Genomic DNA, 27830 nt, shown 5'->3' with positions numbered 1-27830 from the left:
TTTATCTATATCTTTCTGTTCGACGTTGAATAAAAACTATAATGTTTTCACCCCACACAGTCTGTAAATTTGTACATAATAAATTACCGAACGCATTTAGATTCCTTTATATGAGAATTTTTAGTGATATAATCGATATTTCCGATCTGATATTGGTTCCAGTGAATTTATTATTACGAAATCACGAAAATTTTGGCAATTTTTATGTGTCCAATAAAACATATTAAAATAATTAAACGGAGAAAGTGACATACAAACTGGCAATACAAAATTTTTATTTCGATTTTTACGTAAATCACTTTTCTGTGTGAATTCATGGAATTTTCACAATCATAGTTTTAGAACTTAATCCGCAAAAATCTCTCCTCATCCGTGCTTCTTTTTTACATATGAGCATAACACAGAGAGTAGATAGAATAGAGAGTAATAGTATGTTTTAAATCTTTTTATGTGTTTTACAAATGTGTGTATTATAAAAATATTAATTAGTTTTTAATACGCTTTTATTAGCTTCAGACGTACATAAGTTAGTATGTAACGGAATCTTTGAACATGATTTTGATCCCCTACAAAACGTCGGATTAACTCGAAAGATATACTTATTAAGGACCGATGAAAATTCAAAATTTAAAAAAAATATTGAAAAATTGAAATTCAACTAAAAATGAAAAATATCTAAAAAATTTAATGATAATATCCTGAAAAGCACCCCACGCTTTTTAACAATAAAATCATTTTTTCATATACTATTTTTAATTCAAATTTATTTTCTATTTTTTAGTTGGATTTTCTATAAAAGCGTATTTTGTTAGTTTTTTAAAACTATTATTTATTCATTTGTTGATCTCAGGTCGCGTAAAAAAAACACTGTTGTTGAAACTAAACGCGGCCACCTGCTTTAGGTTAATTGAGTAACTAATGACAATAACTACCAACACAAGTTAAAATTTAATCTTATAAAATGATAAAGTTCGAAGAATACTCGCGAGTAACAATTTACTATACTGAGACCTTAGAACTTAATATCTCAAGGTCCACCCACCTAAGCAATAAAAATAAAAAAAAATAAAAAAAATCAGATATGAACAAACAAACGGAACGATTTTCGCATCATGCGATTATTGTAAACTTGTAACCAATTTTTTAGTCTTTCGTTGTTAAATATAAAGTGCTCTAAGATTCCAATTTGAATTACTGTAAAAACGTTAATGCTTTAGCTATGCTTTAGTAATTATCGATCGCTTTGTTGGTTAGTGATTCCCTTATGTGTGACATTTGGGTTACTTTTGATTCCTGTATGCTTAATGCGAGTTTTTGAACGTTCCTAATAGCGTAAAAGTTAACTCAAATTTTCATGGAGTTGGAACGTATGCCTATGTTTGCCGCTAGGGGCGCTGTTACAACTGCATACAAAATTTGAGTTAACTTTTACGCTATCGAGAACGTTAAGAAGCTCGCACTAAGCACACTGGTCGAAAACAGTTTCTCTACATATAGGCCTGCTTGTACCTACTTGCCTAAAATGTGTAAAGCTTACTGAATCCTCTTGAGAGAAAATCTAAGATCCAAAAAAGGGCTTCCACTGAATTTGGTGCCTTTTGTTAAAGCGGGCGTCGGTATTGTTACATTCATGGCTCCAAACGTTCTTATTTATATAAATATACAGAGCTATGAGATCGATGACTTCATTAATTTGGAATACCAGCTGACATAGGTAGGCAGCGGCTCGGCTCTGCTCCTGGCATTGCTGAAGTCCATGGGCGACGGTAACCACTTACCATCAGGTGGGCCGTATGCTCGTCTGCCTACAAGAGCAATAAAAAAAAACGTACGACTGACTCGTAACACTTAAGTAAGATAACTGATCAATCCAACTGTTCGAGTTATTTCAGGGCTATATACACATCGAGGGGTAAAATACTGTTTGGTTTAAGCGACATTTCGCTTAATATTTGATTTGATTTGATTTGATTTGATTTGATTTGATTTGATTTGAATACCCGACATTTATCTTTGTATTTAAAGATCCGTTTTATTTGGTATTAGAATCAACAGTTCGATGTTTTTAATTGAACTACAATTTTTTTTTGTTGAAGTTGTACTTCTTTGGGCGCGCATAAAATTGATGAGAGTGAAAATTTACGATGCGCGCGCACCGTGACACAAAATTAACAGAAATGAAGTTGCCCAGTAAATCGCTCATTACAATGCGACCGACGTAACTTGGCGAGTCTGAATATAGCCGCAGGTGAACTTTCAGAACCGTACCGAGAATTACCGAATTTACACGATGTCAAGAAAAAGGATGTCCAATATGCGTGTTTGAGTTGTTTTATCAATTTTTTTCAAATCGATTAAAATTTAAACAAAAAGAAATAAATTTAATAAAAACAAAGTATAACTTCTTACGCGCGTACATAAGTACACGCACCCTTTTTGGTTTAGATGAGTGGACAAGCTTACAGCCCACAGCTAAGTGGTTACTGGAGCTCATAGACATCTACAACGTAAATGCCGCCACTCACCATGAGATATGAGTTCTAAGGTTTCAGTATAGCTACAACGGCTACCCCACCCTTCAAACCGAAACGCATTACTGCTTCACGGCAGAAATAGGCAAGGTGACGGTACCTACCAGTGCGGACTCACAAGAGGTTTTACCACCAGTACAATTAATTTTACTCCAATCAAATAGCTGAAGTTTTTCTGTTATATTTTTTTTCAAATTTTATACTCAAATAAAAGGCTATTCTGTAAAGTTGCAAAAATGGCGCTAAAACCAAATAGTATTTTACCCCTCGATATAAATTTAAATACAATTACACCTTCCGTCTTATTTATCAACCTATGAACATTTATTTCATTGCTTAGATCAAAGATTAACATGTTGTTTCTTTGTTACAGTCAACAAAGGTTGAAGCCCCCGCCGTCTGTAACAGCTGCGACAAAGTGATTCAAGGCAGAGTAAGTATAGAACAGAATTTAACTACATCTCATAGTTTACAGCAGACGAGTGCGCCGCCACGATTGAAATATAAAGCCATTAACAATGTTAATACATTGCTAACGAGTTTGCCAGCTATTTAGCACGTGAACATATGTAGCTTTATATTATTACTATATAGCTGTACTCATCCGCTTCGCTGGGAATTTAAAATTAACATTATAATTTTGTCACCCCCACAAAGATTCTCATAACTGGTGTAGGTAGTCCAACACTCATATAAATATTAGCCTATCCATTAAGTACATGTATTTTCTACATGGATACCAAGTTTCAAGTCACTCGGATGCATGGTTCAATAGTTATAACGGAACATCCGCACAAACCAGTGTAGATTTATATATTAGTATAGATATAGAAGTACCTATAGATAATAGAACACACAATGTGACCGTAATTTCATAGGCGCGATTATTCAATTTACAAGCAATCACAACGCTGATTGGTTATCCGAATCATAAACGTTATGTTTTTTTTTTATTGCTTAGATGGATGGACGAGCTCACAGCCCACCTGGTGTTAAGTGGTTACTGGAGCCCATAGACATCTACAACGTAAATGCGCCACCCACCTCGAGATATAAGTTCTAAGGTCTCAGTATAGTTACAACGGCTACGCCACCCTTCGAACCGAAACGCATTACTGCTTCACGGCGGAAATAGGCGGGGTGGTGGGAATGCCTACCTTCAGATCTAAAAAGACACAGTCCTGAGAAGAACCGGCGAAAAAAAAATTAAGCGGTCTTGTCTTTTTATATTCCTATACTCGTAATTATTCATATCTATATATGTATATATCTGGTTTCTTAACAGATAGTTTTTTAAGAGAATTTAGATTTAAAAAAAAAATCTTTTAGAATTTGATTGATTGAAAAAAAAAACCGAAGGTAATGAAATAGTCTGGAGCCCAATCCTCCTTATATGCTTCCTATTTACCCAGTAGTCACGGTATTTTTTGTAACAACATTGCTTAATAATCTAGTCAACTATTGTTACTAAATGTGACTCAAAAATAATTGGAATTGAATAATCAGACGATTCGATTTTATTGTCGCGTCACCACCATCTATATTGGCTTTCGATCCTTCGTCCCAATTCCTCATGTATATACCGCTGCATTTATCCATATTGTCAATCCAAAGAATTTTTTTGCTATTTAGATTCCGAGTCTGCAAAGACCTTCTCTCCACATAATTACCTGAGCGCTATAACAGTTTTAAAAAAACTATGTCTCGGTACGTAGCAGATTAATTATACCTCTGGCATTGTCAACTTTCATGGTTGATTGTAACCACTTAACATCAGGTAGAACCTATACTCGTCTGCCGCCGATGTCGTTATTTTTTTCGATCTCGTCACAAAACTTCTCTGGTATTTGCATCGTCTTTGGCAGTTTCCTCAAACTTGATGTTATCATGTCCAAAGCTCCAACACCACTTAGAGCTCAAAAATGCTTAAAACAGGAATTAAGTACTTTTTTTACCACGTACCATCCGGCTTTGGAATGCGCTCCTCTCTACGGTGTTTCCCGAGCGCTTTGACAAGTGCTTCTATAAACGAGGCTTGTGGAGAGTACTTAAGGGTAGGCAGCGGCTTGCCTCTGCCATTGCTGACGTCCATGGGCGAAGGTAACCACTCACCATCAGGAAGTCCACTTACAAGGACAATAAAAAAATCTATATTTACATCCAAAATTATATATGTCCATATAAACTTATCGTCCTTGCAACGTCCGCATTGACTTCGGAAACATTACATTTATGTCCATTAATGTACCCGCGATAAGCTATCACTCCCGACTCGTTCATACAGATATCGAGTTATTGCATTAATGTATTATCAGTGATAACGTAAAGTTGATAAGTTACATGTGACGTATGTTACAATGGTATAATCTAAACCGTATCGAAAAACACAAAAATGTATGTCCGCTCCGTTGACAACATCTTGCTAATTAAATTTGTACTAAGCGATTTGTCTAAATTATTATGAATTTATTCATTACCCCATAATGAATAAATTCATAATAATTTTTCAAATTCAAATAATTTAGAAATAAATTGTAAATACAAATTTCAAATAATTTAGAAATAAATTGTAAATACAAATTAAAATTTGTTTCATATATGTGTTATATATTTTTTACTACTCGTATAATGGTGGTAGGACCTCTTGTGAGTCCGCGCGGATAGGTACCACCACCCTACCTATTTCTGCCGTGAAGCAGTAATGTGTTTCGGTTTGAAGGGTGGGGCAGCCGTTGTAACTATACTGAGACCTTAGAACTTATCTCAAGGTGGGTGGCGCATTTATGTTGTAGATGTCTATGGGCTCCAGTAACCACTTAACACCAGGTGGGCTGTGAGCTTGTCCACCCATCTAAGCAATAATAAAATAAAATAGTACCTGCCGTGTGTTGACACGTTTCCTGATAGTACCAACAACAATTGCGTCGAGTTTGAATTTCATCAGATAAGTAATATTCGAACGCACGGCTTACGAACAAACAGACATTTTGTGATTACTACAAGGACAGCTTTTACGTTTTCACTTTGTCTATTATCCAGTGATGTAGAGATCCATAAGTTCAGCAGTCGCCTAAATTCATAGAGATCAAAATTCTGTCCGCCCGCGTTAGAATAATGAAAAGAAAAAAAAGAAAAGGGTTTCACAGGCGGTCCCCCATTCCACATTTAATGTGGATTTCAGCAATGTCAGGGGCCTACATAGCAACCTTGACGCCGTACACCACCACCTTGAGACGGCGCAGCCTGCCCTGCTTTTTTTAACGGAGACGCAGATATCTGCTCCGGATGATACCTCATACCTTGAATACCCCGGCTACGTATTGGAGCACAACTTCCTGCGTAAAGCCGGGGTGTGCGTATTCGTCCGGGCTGATGTCTGTTGTCGCCGTCTTCGGGGCCTCGAACAACGGGACCTGTCCCTCTTGTGGCTGCGCGTAGATCACGGGGGCCGTAGCCGAATCTACGCGTGCCTGTACAGGTCCCACAGCAGTGATGCAGGTTCAGCTCTGTTTGAGCATGTGCAAGAGGGGACTAACCGCGTGCTTGAGCAGTACCCATCTGCGGAGGTGGTGGTTCTTGGAGACTTTAACGCTCACCACCAAGAGTGGTTGGGATCCAGAACCACTGACCTCCCGGGTCGGACTGCCTACGATTTCGCCTTGGCCTACGGCTTCTCCCAGCTGGTGACACAGCCCACCCGTGTCCCAGATATCGAGGGGCACGAGCCTTCTTTGTTGGACCTTCTGCTGACCACAGATCCGGCCGGATACAGTGTGGTGGTCGACGCTCCGCTTGGATCGTCTGATCACTGCCTTATTCGTGCTGCCGTACCACTCTCTCGTCCTGATCGTCGAACGACGACCGGGTATCGAAGAGTTTGGCGGTATATGTCAGCAGACTGGGATGGATTGCGTGAATTTTACGCATCCTACCCATGGGGGCGGTTCTGCTTTTCCTCTGCTGATCCTGACGTCTGTGCGGACCGTCTTAAAGACGTGGTGCTCCAGGGGATGGAATTGTTTATTCCCTCCTCTGAAGTGCCCGTTGGGGGTCGCAGCAGACCCTGGTATAACAATGCCAGCAGGGATGCTGCACACCTCAAGCGGTCCGCATACGTGGCATGGGATAATGCCAGGAGACGTCGGGATCCTAACATCTCAGGGGAAAGGCGGAAATATAACGCCGCTTCCAGGTCCTACAAGAAGGTAATTGCCAAGGCGAAGTCGGAGCACGTCGCTAGAGTTGGCGAGCGATTGAAGAGCTATCCCTCCGGGAGCCGTGCTTTTTGGTCGCTCGCCAAAGCTGCAGAAGGAAACTTCTGCAGGTCTAGTCTCCCACCACTGCGCAAGTCCGATGACAATCTGGCCCACAGCGCGAAAGAGAAGGCTGACCTTCTGGTCAAACTCTTCGCCTCGAACTCGACTGTGGACGACGGGGGTGCCACACCACCGAACATCCCCCGGTGTGATAGCTCCCTGCCGGAAATCTGCTTCACACAGTGTGCAGTCAGGCGGGAGCTCAGACTCCTGGACGTCCATAAGTCGAGTGGGCCAGACGGCATCCCCGCAGTGGTTTTGAAAACGTGTGCCCCTGAGCTGACACCTGCGCTAACGCGTTTGTATCGCCTCTCTTATTGCACTAACAGGGTTCCGTCTTCATGGAAGACCGCCCACGTCCACCCTATCCCCAAGAAGGGTGACCGGTCGGACCCATCGAGCTACAGGCCTATCGCGATAACTTCCTTGCTTTCCAAGGTAATGGAGCGAATTATAAATACACAACTCCTGAAGTATCTTGAAGATCGCCAGCTGATCAGTGACCGACAGTACGGTTTCCGTCACGGTCGCTCAGCTGGCGATCTTCTTGTATACCTTACTCACAGGTGGGCTGAAGCCTTGGAGAGCAAGGGCGAGGCTCTTGCTGTGAGCCTTGATATCGCGAAGGCCTTCGACAGGGTCTGGCATAGGGCACTTCTATCGAAGTTACCATCTTACGGAATCCCCGAGGGTCTCTGCAAGTGGATCGCTAGCTTTTTGGATGGGCGGAGCATCACGGTCGTTGTAGACGGTGACTGTTCTGATACCATGACCATTAACGCTGGCGTTCCACAAGGTTCGGTGCTCTCCCCCACGCTTTTCATCCTGTATATCAATGACATGCTGTCTATTGATGGCATGCATTGCTATGCAGATGATAGCACGGGGGATGCGCGATATATCGGCCATCAGAGTCTCTCTCGGAGCGTGGTGCAAGAGAGACGATCAAAACTTGTGTCTGAAGTAGAGAACTCTCTGGGGCGAGTCTCCAAATGGGGTGAATCGAACTTAGTTCAATTCAACCCGTTGAAGACACAGGTTTGCGCGTTCACTGCGAAGAAGGACCCCTTTGTCATGGCGCCGCAATTCCAAGGAGTATCCCTGCAACCTTCCGAGAGTATCGGGATACTTGGGGTCGACATTTCGAGCGATGTCCAGTTTCGGAGTCATTTGGAAGGCAAAGCCAAGTTGGCGTCCAAAATGCTGGGAGTCCTCAACAGAGCGAAGCGGTACTTCACGCCTGGACAAAGACTTTTGCTTTATAAAGCACAAGTCCGGCCTCGCGTGGAGTACTGCTCCCATCTCTGGGCCGGGGCTCCCAAATACCAGCTTCTTCCATTTGACTCCATACAGAGGAGGGCCGTTCGGATTGTCGATAATCCCATTCTCTCGGATCGTTTGGAGCCTCTGGGTCTGCGGAGGGACTTCGGTTCCCTCTGTATTTTGTACCGTATGTTCCATGGGGAGTGCTCTGAGGAATTGTTCGAGATGATACCAGCATCTCGTTTTTACCATCGCACCGCCCGCCACCGGAGTAGAGTTCATCCATACTACCTGGAGCCACTGCGGTCATCCACAGTGCGTTTCCAGAGATCTTTTTTGCCACGTACCATCCGGCTATGGAATGAGCTCCCCTCCACGGTGTTTCCCGAGCGCTATGACATGTCCTTCTTCAAACGAGGCTTATGGAGAGTATTAAGCGGTAGGCAGCGGCTTGGCTCTGCCCCTGGCATTGCTGAAGTCCATGGGCGACGGTAACCACTCATCATCAGGTGGGCCGTATGCCCGTCTGCCTACAAAGGCAATAAAAAAAAAAAAAAAAGAATATCCACAGACTAACTATCCGTTCACTCTCGTTAGGGCTAGTGTTAGCAAAGTTGCCAGGCTAAGCCTCTTGAGCTCGCACACATATCCGGGGAAGCTAGGATAACCCTTCGAGGCTCGAAAACCATTCACTATGAAGGAACTAATATTATAACTTTGTAAACTTATTGCAGAGAAATTTAGATAACTTGAATTAATTTCTTTATTTATTTACTAGCGACCCGCCCTCGCTTCGCTTCGGAAACATTAAAACACACATGAAACCAAAAAAAAATAATAAAAAAAATAATAAAAAGTAGCCTATGTTCATCAGGGACAATGTCGGCTTCTAATGGAAAAAGAATTTTTCAAATCGGTCTAGTAGTTTCGGAGTCTATTCGAAACAAACAAACAAACAAACAAATCTTTCCTCTTTATAATATTAGTATAGACTAGTGCTAAAGCTAAAAATCGTAGGTCTTCACGTTAGGTTCCATTAGCCTATTCGATGATGACTTCGTTTCCCAGTTTTTTATTTACACTTTTTTTATCACTACATAGCATAAAACAAAGTCGCTCTCTCTGTCTCTATATCCCTATGTATGCTTAAATCTTTTAAAATACGCAACGGATTTTGATGCGGTTTTTTTAATAGATAGAGTGATTGAAGAAGAACATTTATATGTATAATAACATCCATTAAATAGTGCAGAAATCAATAATAAATTACAGTTTCCGAAGCGAAGCGAGGGCGGGTCGCTAATAAATTATAAAATCTTATGTTTTTTTATGGAGATATGCTCCATTTTTTAGTAGATACGCTATTTTTTTTATACGTATAGCAATCTTTGCTTTTGCCGTTCCACTTCACATCAGGCAGGCCGTGAGTTCGTCTGGCCAGCTTTAGAAACAAAAAAATTCTTTTAAAACATTACATTATCGCTAACGCCTACGTACGTATTCTTAGAACAATTCAAAATACCTACGTTCATATAAATAAAATTAGTACGTGCCAAATATATGTTCAGATTATAGTGAGATACACAATAAAAAAGAGATTCGCCACCGAATATCTCGCCCAGAAACCCAATTTTAAATATTTTTATAGATTTACACAGTGTAAAAAATGTGAAGTGCTCACGGCGGAATAATGAAGGCGCCCGGTGTACCGATATCCTCACTATGAACTTCCGCGATGAAGGAATGCCTTGCTAGTTGCGCAGTTACCGGTTTCTTTAGAGAGGTCAAGTCGCATTGTGTGCCAAGTATGGACATGCAGCTTTTTATTTTCTTTTGCTGTAAGATCGCGTTTTTCTGCTTGTAAGGGTCTTTGATTTTGTCGGTCTGTGATTCTTTGAGTTTGTAAGTCTTTTGATTTTGATTTTTTTGATAATACTGACCTTAGCAAGAGCAGTGCTTCGCAGAATCTACCACCGTATCGGAAACGCGACCCACTGAGAAGATCCGACGAGAAACTCAGTAGATACTGCTGCTCACATTAACATTCACATGTGTCACATATGACTTCAATACAAACTGAAACGCATGGATTTCGCGGTGCACATAGACTGGACAATGTTCGCTAAGTGCACAGGCCAAGTTAGAAAGAAATTAATTAAAGCAGTCTCAACCAAAACTGTGCACTGTAAAACGTACTAGTCTACTACGTTTGAAGTCGTCGTGGCCTAAAAGATAAGACGTCCGGTGCATTTGTATCGAGAGATGCACCGGTGTTCGAATCCCGCAGGCGGGTACCAATTTTTCTGATGAAATACGTACTTGACAACTGTTCACGATTGACTTCCACGATGAAGGAATAACATCGTGTAATAAAAATCAAACCGGCAAAATTATAATTTGCGTAATTACTGGTGGTAGGACCTCTTGTGAGTCCGCACGGGTAGGTACCACCACCTCGCCTATTTCTGCCGTGAAACAGTAATGCGTTTCTGAAGGGTGGGGTAGCCGTTGTAACTATACTGAGACCTTAGAACTTATATCTCAAGGTGGGTGGCGCATTCACGTCGTAGACAGTAAACACCAGGTGGGCTGTGAGCTCGTCCACCCATCTAAGCAATAAAAAAAAACCAAAACTTTGCACTGTGAAACGTACTACTGCGAGACTGATACACTAAAACACGTGCTTTGTATTTTTACTCGGCATTCGGAAATAGCCGGGCTCCGTCACTCTGCGATCATCACCTCGTTTCAACGTTTCACTCGCGTAATTACTAAAATACTCTCGCCATGACCTTACCATAAGAATATTTCATGTGATATTAAGAGGGAAAACAAACTGGAAAGTTCCCAGTTCAACTGGTTTTTTTTTTTCTTTCTACCTATGCTGATAACGTGGAGAGGCTATTTCAGCTTCACCCTAACGTTTGTAGGTGAGCTCACGGGGCTCAAACCGGAGAGTTGCTAACACTGACCCTAGCAAGAGCAGTGCTTCGCAGAATCTACCACCGGATCGGAAACGCGACCCACTGAGAAGATCCGGCGATAAACTCAGTGGGCTGTGTCTATGGGTTAATTCGCTCGTCGAGCCCTTTGTCGCAAGCGACGGGTTCGACGAGGACGGTGACCGGTGCTTGTGGTGTTCAACTGCAGTGCTCGACACTTTCTCTCATCGTAAAATGTAGATATAGCATGTGTCAAGTTATCGCCGCTGTCACCAACCTCATTTCAAAAATATCCAACTTAAACCTAAAATCGACACTGAGTCGTACTAATTCTTCTCTATTTCAACAGATCGTGACGGCGCTGAACAAAAAATGGCATCCCGAGCACTTTGTCTGCAACACCTGCCGTAAGCCAATCGATGGAGCCAAGTTCCACCAGCACAACAACGGTGTCCATTGCGTGCCCTGCTTCACCAAACATCACAGCCCGCGGTGCCATGGATGCGGTGACCCCATCACTGACGTAAGTGATGCCTTCACACTATCAAACTTGATATTTTTTTAGTATCTTTTTATTTTTTATTTCTTAGATGGGTGGAAGCCCACCTGGTGTTAAGTGGTTACCAGAGTCCATAGACATCTACAATATAAATGCGCCACCCACCTTGAGATATCAGTTCTAAGGTCTCAATATAGTTACAACGGCTGCCCCGCCCTTCAGACCGAAACGCATTAATTACTTCTTCATGGCAGAAACAGGTGGGGTGGTGGTACCTACTCGTGCGGACTCACAAGTGGTCCTACCACCATTAAGGAGACGATCATTGGATGGCCTCACTGTCTGCATGAGGGGATGTGACAGCAAATAGTAGAAATAAAACATACTAGAACTCCACATCGCTCCAATATCTAAGCATCCGAATCACTTTGGAACAAAACCTGAATTAGATTAAAGGGCGCTTTTAGAAATACGGTCACAGAATCTATGTATGGCATGTCGTCATCCCGTCTCAATTAGTACATTATTATACGATTGGCAGCATCTATTCAAGAGAATTTGCACTCTAGTTATTCCGGTATATAAATGAAGAGAGCTACCTATGTGAACCAGTAGAATGATATTGGCGACATTAGATGCTACCTAACACATTATATTATTACATAAAATTTAATAGCTTAATTAGGTTCTTCCACGTTTAGACCAAATATAGGAATTAGACAGAAATAAATTTATTGTATTACTAGCTGACCCGGCAGACTTCGTAGTGCCTCAATCGATAAATTAAAGACCTAAACTTTTGTATAAAATAAACTTAAAACAAACAAAAGGAATCTGTCCGACGGGAGACACATCAAAGGAAAAACAAAATTGTTATTTTTATTTAATTCCGAGCATTTTCATATTTATCTACCTTTTAAACCTTCTCTGAATTTCTACAAATAATTCAAGACCAAAATTAGCCAAATCGGGCCAGCCGTTCTCGAGTTTTAGCGAGACTAGCGAACAGCAATTCATTTATATATATATAGATTGTAATTTTTACATGGGAAAACCTTCATCATGCTCTCTCAGTCCAATAATTTATGCAATGTAATAATTAAACCGTTTGTCTTCCTTAAATGAATTAATTATTATAAAAGACACAAATATTTTGTAAATTTTAAACGTATTTTATATTTTTTATTTCATTTAGTAAGCTATGCACGTAACACGTAGCTATTTATTGCTCGGCTAGTAGTCATTTCCAATCCCAAGTATAGGCTAGATTAGCAACATCTATATATATATATAAATAAATTTGGAGTGTCTGTTTGTAATATTTAAATAACCGCTTTTTATTACATGCATATATACATACGGTACATACACCAAATCTGTCTGTCTGTTTGTCCCGGCTAATCTCTGGAACGGCTGGACCGATTTTATTTATTTATTTAATACAAGGAGAACCAACAGCCAACTAACATAGTGTATTAATATAACAAATAATAGAAACAAAGAGCCAATTAAAGGTCCTCACCAATATAAACAAATGTTGACGAGACTTTCACTGATAGGAAGCTGATGATATAAGGAGTAACTTAGGCTACTCTTTTTTAGACTAGCTTCGACCCGCGGCGTCACCCGCCTTACGACAATAACCGCGGGTAACATCGCGGGACTCAGTTTACAATAATAAAATTTAATGTTTCCAAAGCGAAGCGAGGGCGGGTCGCTAGTTTTAAATATAAGCTTGCAACTAACAACGTATGGTATTTCTATATTCTAATATAAGACCGACTCGGTGATGCATTAGTGAGCGCTCCTGAATCTTTCACCGAAAGTTTTGGGTTCGAATCTCACATCGGACAAACATTGCGTGATGAAAGGGGGAGAAATATCCAGAAGCGCAGTCCGATAAATGGACCGATCATGTGTCTGATCAACTTGACACTGTAATTACTACCGGGCTTCACTGTGGCACTGTGTGCTCAGTGCGAGTGTTTTAACGTTCTCGATAGCGTAAAAGTTAACTCAAATTTGTATGAAGTTGGAACGTTTGCCGCTAGGGCGCTGTTTCGACTGCATACAAATTTGAGTTAACTTTTACGTTATCGCAATCGTTAACAAACTCGCACTATGCACACTGATCGTCAAAAGGGGTGACCACTCATCGAGGCCAGTGTTACGCTCATAAACCTCAACTGTGAGCGAACTTTGAGAGCAGGACTAAAACAAGCAATATATTTTCCTATAAACCTTCACATAGTCTTATACTGTTATCTACATTTAACATTAATGCCTTTATTTGTTTGTTGTTTGTTTATTTCCTCTTCTCAAGGACAAACACTATCAGCTGGATAAGTCAAATCTGATTTATAATACTTTAATCTATTTTCTTTGAAAAACTTTAAAAACATTATTTATTTTTGAAGGTCATTTCCTGTTGATGGTAGATATAATATAGACATTACGTACTAAGAATTCTTTATCTTTAATGAAAGCAAATTCGTTTTCCTATGCGTTTTTTTTTAAATCGCGTATCTAACTAATGCTGTATTAAATATTTAAAATACACATTTCCATTATATTCCGTCATCTATACATATAAATAAAATTGGAGAGTCTGTTTGTAATATTGAAATAACCGCTTTTTACTACATGCATATGAATATATATACGGTACATACACCAAAATAACATTTTTTATAATTTTTGTCTGTCTGTCTGTTTGTTCCGGCTGATCTCTGGAATGGCTGGACCGATTTTGACGAGACTTTCACTGATAGGTTAACTGATGATATAAGGAGAAACTTAGGCTACTTTTTTAGACTAGCTTCGCCCCGCGGCGTCACCTGCAGTACGACAATAATCGCGGGTAACATCGCGAGACTCAGCTATCAATAATAAAATTTAATGTTTCCGAAGCGAAGCGAGGGCGGGTCGCTAGTACATTATAAAGCTTAGAGCAATTAAAAAAAAATCCACCTTTAAAACGACCATGCGTCCGTTTGGCTTCCTAATTATTTCATAATTACATATATTTGAATTAAGATTTTTGAAACTGTATTATGATAACTTGTAAAACACATCTGAGTTCAAAAACAAAACAAGCATACGACCAATTGACATCGTATCGGAACCATCCAAGGTCTTATATGAGAGTTAAATGTGACTCATGCATCTTCCGCTTACCGTAAATGGGACGTGAAGATCCATCAAGTGTATAATTAGGTAGGATCACAAGGGCATTCGTTGAAAATAAAACTAGACCCAATCAAGAGGGATACATACGTGATGAATGCTTTACAAACGAAATAAATATAGTTTTTTTAACACCGTCAACAGTCGGAGGGTATGTCCAACCGAAGTCAGGCGTTACTAGAACTTTAATGCCGAAAGCTGACGTCGACAAGTGACGACGAAGATTATGTTGCACTAAAATGACTGCCATTTTAGAAAATTCAAATTAATCAGGACGGTGGTATGTAGGGCTCTCCCTACGTACCCTCCTACCAGTAACTAACTAATATCCTCACGCGGCTTGTTTTGAACCATGAGTAATATCATCGCTTTGTTCCCACCAGTTTCTTTTTACCGAAGAGACAACGTTTCAATGAACATCTTATATCCCAAAGTGGACAGTTACTATAAATACGTATCTTTCACCAATTGCAAAGATCGAAACATTGTATGCTCTAAGGAGTGCTTATCTACGATGATTCGTCGATGCATTAAGGACTCTACGTCAAATCTTTATCAAATTCATGCTGGTTACTTAATAAATCATAAAGTCACATTCAAATACTCAAAAATCTTCCTTTCATGAAGTCCATCGAAAACAACACTAATGTATCTTTCACAGTCGTAAATCGTGTTTACAATAGCGTACCTTACGTAACAATAAATACATACATGTCTGTAGTATGTATTTTAGATCCAACAATACGTTTCTATTGTCTACAAAAATGACATCATAATACAGTTATAGAAAACAAACGACGCGAGACCGCAAGTCGATAATTGGCATATTATTAGTAAGCATGAAATGTTGACAGAGAAATAGCAGCTTATAACGCATATATAATAATTATGTAAAGTGATTTAGAACTTTATTGGGTTTTAGGCGTGCTGTTACGGGGGAGGTTTTATTAACTTACATATGCTGCAGGGAAGCTGTTGGATGGATCATCGGTTTGAAGGATGGGACCAGCATAATATATTACAATTGAGAGTTTGACCTTATCTCCCAAGATGGGCGGTGGCATTCACGTTGTTCATGTCCATGGGCTCCGATCCAGATGTGACGTAAGATTGTCTGCCCACCAATAAAAAGCTTTTTCTGTTTGTCCTTACTCAACTAGACAAGGTTGATAGAAGATTTTGTATTCCATTTTGTCGTTAAATTTATTATAATATACATATATTATAATGGCTGGTTAGATATGGAAATGGTTTAGGGTATAAATATACTATTAGGAATGGATGCTGTAGACGAAAGACTGGTTGATATACTCATATACCGATTGATAGCAGAAATAAAGGCTGTTTCCATGACCACTCATAATCCTAAACTACTCTTCGTGGAAATAATTTAGAATTTTGCATTTCAGCGTGTGATCCAAGCTCTTGGCGTGTCGTGGCACGCTCACCACTTCGTCTGCGGTGGATGCAAGAAGGAGCTTGGCGGTGGAGGGTTCATGGAACAGGTATACCTAATATGTGCCTTGTATTATGATACTTATCGCTGATCTTACATAAGCGAATCCTGAAGCGATGTTTCGGCATCCACTATAGACAAATTATTGGTATGGGGTTTTGAACAATCGACCCGCTAGACACTCTTGTTGTATGTTTGATACAACAAATATTAAGCAGTTATAGCCAAGTTTAATTTCTAATTCTAAAATAGGATCTATTTATGCCTTGATATAATAATTTTCGGGATAAACTTACCCTGACTAGAAAAATTTCGAATCGTTACTAAGGTGCGATAAGAAGTTAGATTAAAACCAACAAATATAATTGATATTTAAAATTCCCAAATAAGGAAACCATTAAATTGAACCTTTGGGGTTGCGGTAGAAGGAACCAAATTGAAATATACCTCTACCCTTATGCTGGTCATACCAGAGACTCCTTTATCATCTATTCATCTACCCATAAATCTATTGTTAATTTCCAGGCTGGCCGTCCCTATTGCTCCGATTGCTATGCAGACAAGTTCGCCACTCGCTGCAAGGGGTGCGGAAATCCAATCGTCGATAAAGCCATCATCGCGCTTGACGCTAAGTGGCACCGCGATTGCTTCACGTGCATGGTAACGATGCATTCTAACGTGTATATATTGCAGGGGTTTGTTCCTTACAACGATAACGGTAAAAGTTAAAGCCCTTTTATGAGCAAATATAATGTTCCCTGAACTTGGTTGCTCCAAACGACCTTATAGCCAAAGCTAGGTAATTGTATTGCCGGAGTCAGTTGTCTAATGCTTGACCAGAGGAAATAATGATACTTGGTAGACATTTTGTTTGCCGTAAGGTTGATGGGTTCTGTTAGAAATGCCGGACATACTTCAGATAAATATACATAATCCTGAAGTAGTTAGAGATCGCATAGAGCTCTTCGAGTGAATCCAATCGGTAATGGGCAACATTTGAAGCCAAAGAAGTTAGTTAATTCGCTAGTTAAGAAACTAATAGATACTGCAAAAATTAAAAGTACCACGTTTTATGGTAAAGCAACATCACAGTCTTCCCCTAGCTATAATACAATGTATGTATTTGTGACAAACAAAAGGAACAAACCCCAATTCGAAATTTAGAAATAGTAAATTTTGCATCAAACTGAATTTATTCAAATACTTTATCAACAATCTTTCGATAGGCGGATAGAAGCAACATTCGGATCGTTGAGAGAAAGTGAGTAGAGGCATAATGCAATTCCGAAACAGCATACCGGTGTCAGATAATAAATGCGAATGGCATCATTAAAACAGCCAAAGCTTCGGCAATAACATAGAACTTTGCGCTCTTGCCAAAATAAAGACATAAAAACAATGAGTTATGTTTTGATGTACTAAATAATAATACGTTCTGGACAAAATCTTGGCAGCGTGGTGATATTGGATGACTTATGATGAGTTCAAGGTCTCCTTGAGGGTTTATTGGATTTAGAGAATCAGGTGGGAAAATAGATGATCTTGGAGAAATAGAGTATGTGGGCGCGGCATGAAAAACGAATGTAAACATTTTATGGATACGGCATAACTACGGGTAAGAGGGTAGTTGCGGTAGTAACATCTATGCCGGCCGTCAAACAGTGGGAGATTTCGGACTCTTGTCTCAAGTTATGGTGGTTAGATGAATAATTACCCTGCAAATTGAAAGCTGATGTATTGATCAGTAGCCTATGTATACTATTGACGATAAAATTACTTTAAATTTTAAAGCCACGCTGCTGTCTCTGTATAGTACACATCCCATAACTCAATGATACGCAATTTAATGAAAAATAACATTAGTTTAATAAAACGCAGATTATATTTTTCATTGAAATCAGCAACGCACTAAAATCAAGAAATGCGCCGATTTTTTTTTTGGTGGTAGACAGGAAACATTTTTTTTAAATAATTCCAATAATACGCTATTTTCTAACACACACAAGGGTTTTGAGTATCCACACGTTTTTTGCTATTTTAGATAATATTTAGATATGAAATGCGTTACATATAGTAGAATCTGCATTTTAAGCAAATTTTTGGCTCTCTTTATAAGTTCAGTACTCCGTATTCAAAGGTCTTATGTGAAAGTATTCTCCTCTGTCTATAATACCTTCTTACATTAGGAAAGAATCCTAAATTATAATAATTTCTCTGACTGTTATTTAGTAGATATGAAAGTCTCTTTTAGCGACTACTCTCCCGTTATCCATTCAGACGCAGGACTTCGCGTTATTTTCCCGCCGTATTCGCCACTAATTCCTATCTTGATTCCACCTTTATACGTATATTCCTGGATTTTTCTAGTCGCGAACCGTCACGCGTTCCAAATTAAAGAAGAAAACATATATTATGACGTTATTCCCATAAGTAAATGTAATTGAAGCTTCTTCGTACCTGATATTTCAAGATACTATTGTGTCTTATCAAATTTTAACTAAGGAAAATCGTACGGTGGAAGATCACATCTGTGGAGAGTTGGCGAAACTAATGGCTGCATCTCCCCAAAAATTAAAATTTGAAAGCCTAACAAAAGCTATTTACGAAAACTAACACTTAACCTCTTAAATTTATGAATTAAATTAACGTTATAAATGTTCATAAATTACAGAAGTGCAGGAATCCAGTGACCGATTCGACATTCTCCGTGATGGAAAACCAGCCACTCTGCGGTAAATGCGCTTAATTCATCACAAATATTTAAATAAAATCCCCCATCGAGATGTATAGTAACACTTTTAGAATTGATGTGACATAAATTGTAACTATTTAAATGTATAGTGAATTAATGTTGGAATTAATAAAAATATCATGAAATCTGACAGGGCTACCGTAAAACATAGCACTGCGCTAATAACAACATGAAGATTATTTGTAATGTTTCACACTAATTGCACATCAACATTAAATAATATATAAAAAAAGAGCTTAGTTAAGCTTAGGTAACTAAAAGTAATGTGTCAGATTTTTTAAATTAATTGCACTGTCACATGATTATTTACAAGTTATAAAATCAGCTAATCGGTCTACCTATAAGGCTCAGTCCCCATTTTATCGACATCCTTACAGTTGTTAGCGACAGTTATCAGGGTACGCTGAAGCAAAACTTTTGTGTCACTTTCAATTTTAAAGATGTGATTAATATATTTTATCTACATAATTTTAATCTGTCTTAGTTCATAGAAAACTTTTAAATATCTTTAATTATGATGATTTTCTCTGGAATTTATGTCATTCAATAAACAAACGAAAAAAAGAACGCACCAAAGATAAATTACTCACGCGCAATATTTCGTGTGTAAATAAACTTTTAGTATTACATTATTATTACATTTCAAAGCATATTATTTTTTCGCACTACAGACAATTAGAAATATGGTTTGTCCTTAAAATCCAAGATAATGAAAAAAACAAACGTTTGTGCGAATTGACACCAAATAAACAGGGTTCAGTGGAGACGCTAGTGCATTTCACTTACAATTATGTAAATGATGTGTCTAATCTTTACTTTCTTAGAGCAATCCGTTAAAAATCCATAAACGTATTATAGTGAAAAAAGAAATTTTTTTTACAAACAATTAATTATAAGTTCCAGTACAAAATTGTACTGTTTTAATGTCAAAGACATAAAATTTTAGAATAAGAAATTGAAAACAATTTAAATATTTGTGATTAATAAAGCACACTGTGATGCTTAATAAGCTTTGGGCTAAATTTTTGTTTTTCGTTTCACTTTTTACTAAGCTAAGATTCATTTTGTACGCTTCGATAAAGTTTTTGAAATAAATATGTTTTTTTGTTCGACAATAAATGTTTTATTTTTGTTACTGATTTTATTTACCGAACACTAATAGATAGGTAAATCTTTGCTCACCTCATTGTGGTTATAACTAACTTAGCTGTCCATTAATAACTGTATCAGAAGCTTTCATACAATTTTCGATAGTAAGTATTATCAGATAGATAGTATTAAGATGTAATTGACCTCAATCTCTGAATGATCTCAAACATTACAAGCTCTTTCTAACATGGCTTACTACAGTCTACTACACACTTACCTTATTTCCTCCTTTAGCTCTTTGCTCTTTCAAAATCAGATCTTCACCAGCTCCGTTTTTTCTAATCTCTTCTCCAGTCTTCACTTTAGGAGATTTGTCATCAATCCCTGTTGTATTATTTCCTTCGTCCTTATCTAAATCACGTCCACTTTTTAAATTAAGTCTAGGAATATTTTCAATTTCATTTCTTGCAGTTTCTTGCGTTTGTGTAGAATTTCGAGCTGTTTTGGAACTTGAATTAACGGCTTTTCGGATTCCACTGTTGTTCTTTAGTTGAGGACTTTGTGGAAGAATCTTCGAACGAGGAGTAGGGGGTTGAGATTTTCTGAAAAAAAAATGCCGATATTTTTACATCAAATTTTTACTCTATTCCGTAAAATAAGGGGCATTTTGCACGCCTTTAAAACAAAAGCGTGGGTTCAAGACTGTGGTGCTATATACACACGGTGAGTATTAAGAGTCTAAAAGTGATGACCACAGCCAGACAATGACAAGTTCATAGCCAGTAGCTCTATAAATAGAAGTAGAGGAAGTAATACTTAGTCTTTGTACAAGAAATTGATTACATCAGCATCTCAATTACGAACCTCTGCTGATCTTTGCTTGGGTTTCGACACGTGCGCTCTTTCAGTCTAGGCGTTGTCTCGTTGCTTCTACCCTGAGGAGTTGTCTGGGGACTCGCCTCGCGACTGATGTGACTTGAAGCACACTAAAACATTACATGAACGACTTCAAATATAGGAGGTTCTCAAATTCGATTGTTTTTCTATTACTAGGCAGCCTGTTCATCAGAAAGTAAAATGGGTGTGTTCTTTAGTAAGCTGCCCAGCCTATTTCGGTTTGAAGGGTGAGGCAGCTGTTGTAACTATACTGAGACCTTATAACTTATATCTCAAGGTGGGTGGCGCATTTACGTCGTAGATGTCTATGGGCTCCAGTAACCACTTAATACCAGGTGGGCTGTGAGCTCGTCCACCCATCTAAGCAATAAAAAAAAGCTGCAGTAGCTCCCGAAAACTAACATTTAGGTTAGGCTCAATTATTTTGTGAGCACGGTGAAAAGTCAGCGAACCATTTCTCTTAAGTTGACAAATATGCTATTTGGCCGTGGCTTAGTAAATTATAACTGTTTTCTGTTTAAATTAAGTAATTTTTCGCCACTTCAATGTCGTCCATATATCCGTCAAACCATGTTTCATTCTCACTTCTCATTAAGACAATTACTTAGTAATTGGCTTTTGCTTTAATAATTATTTGCTTTTCAGGAAATTATCAAAATAACCCTTCTACTCATATTTGTTCATAAAATATTTATAACTACTGATACCATGCACCCCATGATTTTTTTACAGTAAAATGATTTTTTCTTACACTATTTTTAATTAAAATTTATTAAAATTTATTTTTAATTTTTTAGTTGGATTTTCTATAAAAGCGTATTTTGTTAGTTTTTAAACTGTGGTACCAACTATGGTTTTGTTGCAGTGAAATGATACCACTAATTACAATTTTATATTTAATTAAATAGCGATCAAATAATACAAATGTTAATAGCGAAGCACCAGCGTATGTTTTGTCTCGAACTCGACCGAATGACCACCTTTTGCGAGTACCGACGAATATTATATAAAGTGCGATGCTCCAGCGCAGGGCCGTACTCAGCGCAGGGCCGCACTCAGACTCGCTACAGCACTCCCCTCCGAGATCGCTACGGCGATCGAAGTTCTGCTCTAGCTAACCCTGGTAGTAGTCCGGGAATCGCACTCGTCTTCCACTTCTTGTCTTCTTCTCGGACTCTGGTGCAGGTGACAAAGTGGCTGCTGGGGATGGAGTAGGAGGTGTATCTGCAACATTTATAGCTTCTCGAGTTATAAAAACTGGCTTCAGCCGATCTAATGAAAAATTGACCTTTCTACCGTGGACTTCAACCTTAAAAAATTTTTCGTAACGTTTCAACACTTTGTGTGGACCAGAATAGGGCGCTTCAAGGGGTCTGCGAACATGGTCCTGTCTCACGAAGACATGGGTAGAAGTTTGCAGATCTCTTGGTACGTAAAATGGTCCTTTTCTATGCCATGCCGCTGGTGTAGGTGTAAGGCTAGACATCTGTTTAGCTAGACGTACCGCGAAGGAAGTAACATCACTGGTAGTGTGATCTTCGTATGGAAATAGAAATTGCCCAGGTAAGCGTAAAGGTTCTCCATACACCAGCTCGGCAGCAGAAGATTGAATGTCTTCCTTCCAAGAAGTACGGATGCCGAGCAGCACCAGTGGTAAAGCTTCGGTCCATTGGCTAGTACTGTGGCACATTATTGCTGCCTTCAGCTGGCGATGGAGTCTCTCAATCATCCCGTTAGAGCTAGGATGGTAAGATGTCGTACGGAAATGCCTGGCTCCCACCATGGACGTGATGGACTTGAAGAGAGCTGATTCGAACTGCCGACCCTGGTCGGTGGTAACTTGAGTGGGACAGCCGAACCTTGATATCCATCCTGATACGAGAGCAGTTGCGCAAGCTTCAGCAGTGATCTCCATCATCGGTATTGCCTCAGGCCATCGCGTAAAGCGGTCGATGACGGTAAGGCAATATCTGTAATTAGCAGAAGGGGTTAGTGGTCCTACAATGTCGAGATGGATACAGGAGAATCTCGACGTGGTCAAAGGAAAACGGGAAAGTGGGGCTGTTGTGTGACGGGTAACTTTGCATCGCTGGCAGTGCAAGCAATTCCTCGACCAATCTCTGCAGTCGCGACGTATTCCAGGCCATACAAATCGTTCGGTCACAAGTCGGACTGTAGCAGCACCACCTGGATGGCTAAGACAGTGCAGTGAGTCGAAAACTTGCTTCCGAAAATCAGGTGTGACGTAGGGTCTTGGCGGTTGCACTGACATGTCACAGTACAGTTCCGTGTGTGATCCAGCTGGAGCTATCTTCCGTAGCTTTAGTGACGATCCCTTGCTGAGTAGGTTTTGTAGTTCGGGATCTGATTCCTGTGAGAGGGCTAACTGATGGAAGTCAATGGCTTGTACCTCCTCTATACGTGACAACGTGTCTGCCACAATATTCTGCGTACCAGGTATGTACCTTATATCAGTGGTGAACTGTGCGATAAAATCAAAATACCTGTACTGTCTTGGAGAACAATTATCTTTTGACCTAGAGAAAGCGTAAACGAGTGGTCGGTGGTCGGTGTATATACTAAAGTTTCTAGCTTCTACCATATGCCTAAAATATTTAATTGCTTCGTATATCGCTAGTAACTCCCTGTCATATGGACTGTACTTCCTCTGACTCGGACTTAATTTTTTGGAGAAGAACCCGAGTGGTTCCCATTGGTCTTGTACACGCTGTTGCAAAGTCGCTCCAATAGATACGTCAGATGCGTCAGTAACTATAGACAACTCAGCTTGCATATTGGGATGTACCAGAAGTGTAGCCTTGGATAATGCTCTTTTGCATTCTTCGAAGGCTTCCAGCTGTAGTGGGGTCATGTGGACAGGCTGTGACCCTTTTACCTTCTCTCCTGCCAACATACTGTGTAGAGGTGCTTCAATAGTCGCTGCATCAGGAATGAACCTTCTATAGAAATTCAACATACCGAGAAACCTTCGGAGCTCCTTCACTGTTCGTGGTACAGGAAATTCCTGGATAACCCGGACTTTCTCTTGAAGAGGACGTGTACCTTCAGCAGAAACATGATATCCGAGGAAACTGACTTCATTTCTACCCCAAGAACATTTGGCTGGGTTGATTAGAACGCCATATTCCTTAAGTCTGGCAAGTACCTGTCGCACATGGGTCATGTGAAGATCACGTGACTCGGAAAAAATTAACAAATCGTCCATGAACCCATAGCAGAAGTCATTTAAGCCTGTGAGCACTTCATCAATAAACCGCTGAAAAGTTTGAGCTGCGTTTCTTAGACCAAATGTCATGTACGGGAACTCAAACATGCCAAAGGGTGTGGTGATCGCTGTCTTGGGTATGTCAGAGGGATTTACGGGAATCTGATTATAAGCTTTAATAAGATCAATTTTTGAAAAGATAGTACATCCAGAAAGCTGCTGACTAAAGTCCTGAATGTGGCGTACAGGATATTGATCGGGCACGGTACGAGCATTTAGTGCACGGTAATCACCACAAGGTCTCCAGCCATCATCCTTCTTTTTGACCAAGTGCAGCGGTGAGGACCATGGGCTTGACGAACGCCTTGCCGTGCCACATGCTAGCATGTCGTCAAATTCTTTCTTGGCGTGTCGCAAGCGTTCGGGATCCAACCGTCTAGGTCTACTCGTAACTGGTGGTCCAGACGTAGTTTTAATAAAGTGCATAGTGTTATGCTTAGGTGTACTTACAGTACCCGCAGGTCGTGTAACTTCTGGGAACTCACGTAGAAGCTGGTGAAATACTGAATCACCAGAAATTGTCTTGACTGATGCCACGCTATCCGGAACTTTTTGATGTGATGCTGGCACAGCTAGTGAAGTAGTCCCATCTATAATTCTGTGATTACGGCAGTCAATTAGCAGGTTGTAAAAATTTAAAAAATCAATACCAATAATTGGCTTTGCAATGTCTGCCTTGGTAAATTTCCAAGAGAAAGCACGGCGCAGTCCCAAATCTAATGTTATATGTATCTGTCCATAGGTATGTATTACTGAACCATTTGCGGCAGTTAAGCTATACTTGGCTTGCGTACAGGGTGTTCTCATAGCTGATCTAGGATACACACACAGGTCCGACCCTGTATCAACCAAAAATTGTATTTTAGAATGTCGGTCAGATATGAAAAGTCGGCCTGAATTAGTTGGACAGTCATAGGCCGCTACTTCCGGCTGTCCATGGAGTTTTCCGACTGCCATTGACATGGCTTCCGGCATTTTGTTGCTCGACCAGAGAAATTAAAATGGTACCAACAATGAGGGTGGTTTTCAGGTGGCTGACGTAATCGTGACCGTGACCTAGACCTATCCCTTTTCTGCCTACTCCGTGACCGTTGGCGTGCATGATGATAACCACGGTTCATGTTTGTAGTGAGCAATGCTACCTGCTTTGTTAATTCACTAATCTGGTTGGCCATAGTCTCAATAATTGTTGTGGGCATACCTTGAGCTGAAGTAGGCGCGGAGTGGGCTGTACTCGCTACCTGGTATGGTGCAGAGGGTGCAAGTTCGTGTATTTTATCCGCCAGGTCAGCTAACTTATCGAGTGGAAGATCCGACTGGGAAGCTACAATAGTCTGTATATTACTCGGCAATCGACTCGACCACAACGTTTTCACGAAATCGTCCGGCACTGAAGGTCCTGCCAGGTTACTCAAATGTCTCAAAAACTGAGACGGTTTGCGGTCCCCTAACTCTTCATGCATTAATAATTGTTTTACCTTCCGTTCTTGAGATGCAGATAACCGTTTAATTAATTCCGTTTTCAGTTTGTTATATTTTTCTTCGGTCGGAGGGTTGGTTATAATATCTTTTACCTCCGATATGTGTCTGTGCTCCAAAACGGCGATGACGGAATAAAACTTTGTGGAGTCCGTTTTGATATTCGCCAACACGAATTGGCCCTCCACCTGCGCGAACCATAGCTCTGGTTCCTCTGGCCAAAACGGGGGTGGACGGAAACCGATTCTCGACGTTTCTAGCGAGGCAGCATATGAGGTACCCTCCGTGTCCAAAAATTCGTCCGGCATCGCTGCTGGCTGCTTTCTTTGTTGTGGCTCCATGTTCCGTGTTCGTATTCGGCGTCACCAATTGTGGTACCAACTATGGTTTTGTTGCAGTGAAATGATACCACTAATTACAATTTTATATTTAATTAAATAGCGATCAAATAATACAAATGTTAATAGCGAAGCACCAGCGTATGTTTTGTCTCGAACTCGACCGAATGACCACCTTTTGCGAGTACCGACGAATATTATATAAAGTGCGATGCTCCAGCGCAGGGCCGTACTCAGCGCAGGGCCGCACTCAGACTCGCTACAAAACTATAATTTATATTTCATTTTTTAGTTGAATTTCAATTTTTACATATATTTTTTAAATATTGAATTGTCATCGGTCGTTAATAAGTATACCAAATTTCGAGTTAATCCGTCATTTTGAAGGGGGTCAAAATCATGTTCATAGATTCCGTTACATACTAACATACATACGTCTAAAGCTAATAATAATATAAAAGCTTATTAAAAATGGCCGTCAATTATATTATAGTTCGTCATAATGCGACCGCTGTGTGACGTCAACGTTAATCTAAGGCACATAAACTTTACCGGTTCAACAGCTTCGACCATGGTTTGGATATCTGTATCCTTCTGGTGTTTATGACTACGAGGCCTCCCCTGATGAGGATCTCGCATTAGCGGACGGCGGAATCTGCACACAAATACAGTACTCGTAACATTATGAAAGACAACTTACTGAAATATGAAGTAAGTGCAGTGTGCTTAGTGCGAGTTTCTTAACGTTCTCGACAGCGTAAAAGTTAACTCATATTTGTATGGTGTTGGGACGTTTGCCTACGTTTGCCGCTAGGGGCGCTGTTTAAAAAAACTCACACTAAGAACAAATGAAAGTAAGGATCGATTGTGGAACCGATAAACTTGAAATGTATTGCGTCGATCTAATATAATATGGATCTTTTTTTGCTTAGTATATTTTTTGGGACAAAGTCTATATTAGAGATGACGTTATCACTAACTATCCAGCGGTAAAGGAAATTAGATCACTTTCTAAGGCAGAAAGTGGTATGCTCACTGAGCCGATGGCGAATGGTTATCATCGCTCGTGGAATTCAGTACTGCCGGGGGGTAACCGGATTACTGATTATTTAGTAATGTTGTTATCTGGACACAGGTTGTTATGTATGCGCCACCCATCTTGAGATATAAGTCCTAAGATCTCAGTATAGTTACAACGGCTGCCCCACCCTTGAAACCGAAACGCATTACTGCTTCACGGCAGAAATAGGCAGGGCGGTGGTACCTACCCGTGCGGACTCACAAGTGGTCCTACCACCAGTAAAATTTAATTATCTCACTTCCGATAACGCTCTGAACCATTATTGACCACTACCAAAATAACTCCTAAAAGCTGATACGACCCTACCAGTTGTTAACTTTGTTTATCAATAGTTCTACGATAGCACCTGGGAGATTTCCTGTTCGTCTTGTTTGCACCTTCACTTTTATGATTAGTCTGTTTTCCATCAACATTATTACTGGATATGTGCACTTTGGATGTACCTCTAAAATAAATATACTTTATTAGAAAAAGTTACGAATAATAACACAAGAATACGGCCGCAATTTTGTTGAAAACACTACTAGTAATATCCTGGATGATATATTGTTTGCACTAGTCCACCAATTTTACAATAGTCTTAGATCTTTCTAGAAGCAGTAATGATAGTTATACTCTTTGGAACTACATTTTAAGCTTCTTTTGCTTTTTATTGGCTTACATGAACATGGTTACGATCTATCGTTAGGCCTAGAGCATTCCATTGAATATTTGA

The 27830-nt window shown here is 39.8% G+C and overlaps 2 protein-coding genes across 8 annotated transcripts in view; one reads left to right on the top strand and one right to left on the bottom strand.

Moving 5' to 3' along the window:
• Positions 1–20064, top strand: part of LOC114244937 (transforming growth factor beta-1-induced transcript 1 protein) — a 38162-nt gene extending 18098 nt beyond the window's left edge. The window contains exons 2-7 of one of the 2 annotated variants that reach the window (XM_028176897.2): positions 2905–2964; positions 11402–11575; positions 16147–16242; positions 16719–16853; positions 17420–17454; positions 18865–20064. In XM_028176897.2, coding sequence (XP_028032698.1) covers positions 2905–2964; positions 11402–11575; positions 16147–16242; positions 16719–16853; positions 17420–17454; positions 18865–18883 — 519 coding nt within the window. In that variant the 3' untranslated portion in view covers positions 18884–20064. The remainder of the gene's footprint in view (positions 1–2904; positions 2965–11401; positions 11576–16146; positions 16243–16718; positions 16854–17419; positions 17455–18864) is intronic. The other variant, XM_028176896.2, reaches the window with a different exon arrangement.
• LOC114244964 (uncharacterized) overlaps positions 1–27830 on the bottom strand; it is a 70616-nt gene that overhangs the window by 32214 nt on the left and 10572 nt on the right. For 5 of the 6 annotated variants that reach the window (XR_016323372.1, XR_016323371.1, XR_016323370.1 and 2 more), the window contains exons 14-17: positions 27462–27560; positions 26587–26689; positions 20899–21020; positions 20312–20636 (exon numbers count right to left, since the gene is read on the bottom strand). Coding sequence is in view for 3 of the 6 variants with exons in the window: in XM_089728973.1 (XP_089585099.1) it covers positions 20312–20636; positions 20899–21020; positions 26587–26689; positions 27462–27560 (649 nt within the window). In the remaining 3 variants the exon portion in view is untranslated. The remainder of the gene's footprint in view (positions 1–20311; positions 20637–20898; positions 21021–26586; positions 26690–27461; positions 27561–27830) is intronic. The other variant, XM_089728975.1, reaches the window with a different exon arrangement.

Source organism: Bombyx mandarina, chromosome 08 (genome assembly GCF_030267445.1).
Source record: "Bombyx mandarina strain Sakado chromosome 08, ASM3026744v2".
In the NCBI taxonomy this organism is placed as follows: Eukaryota; Metazoa; Arthropoda; class Insecta; order Lepidoptera; family Bombycidae; genus Bombyx; species Bombyx mandarina.
This window is presented reverse-complemented; position numbering and strand designations above follow the sequence as displayed.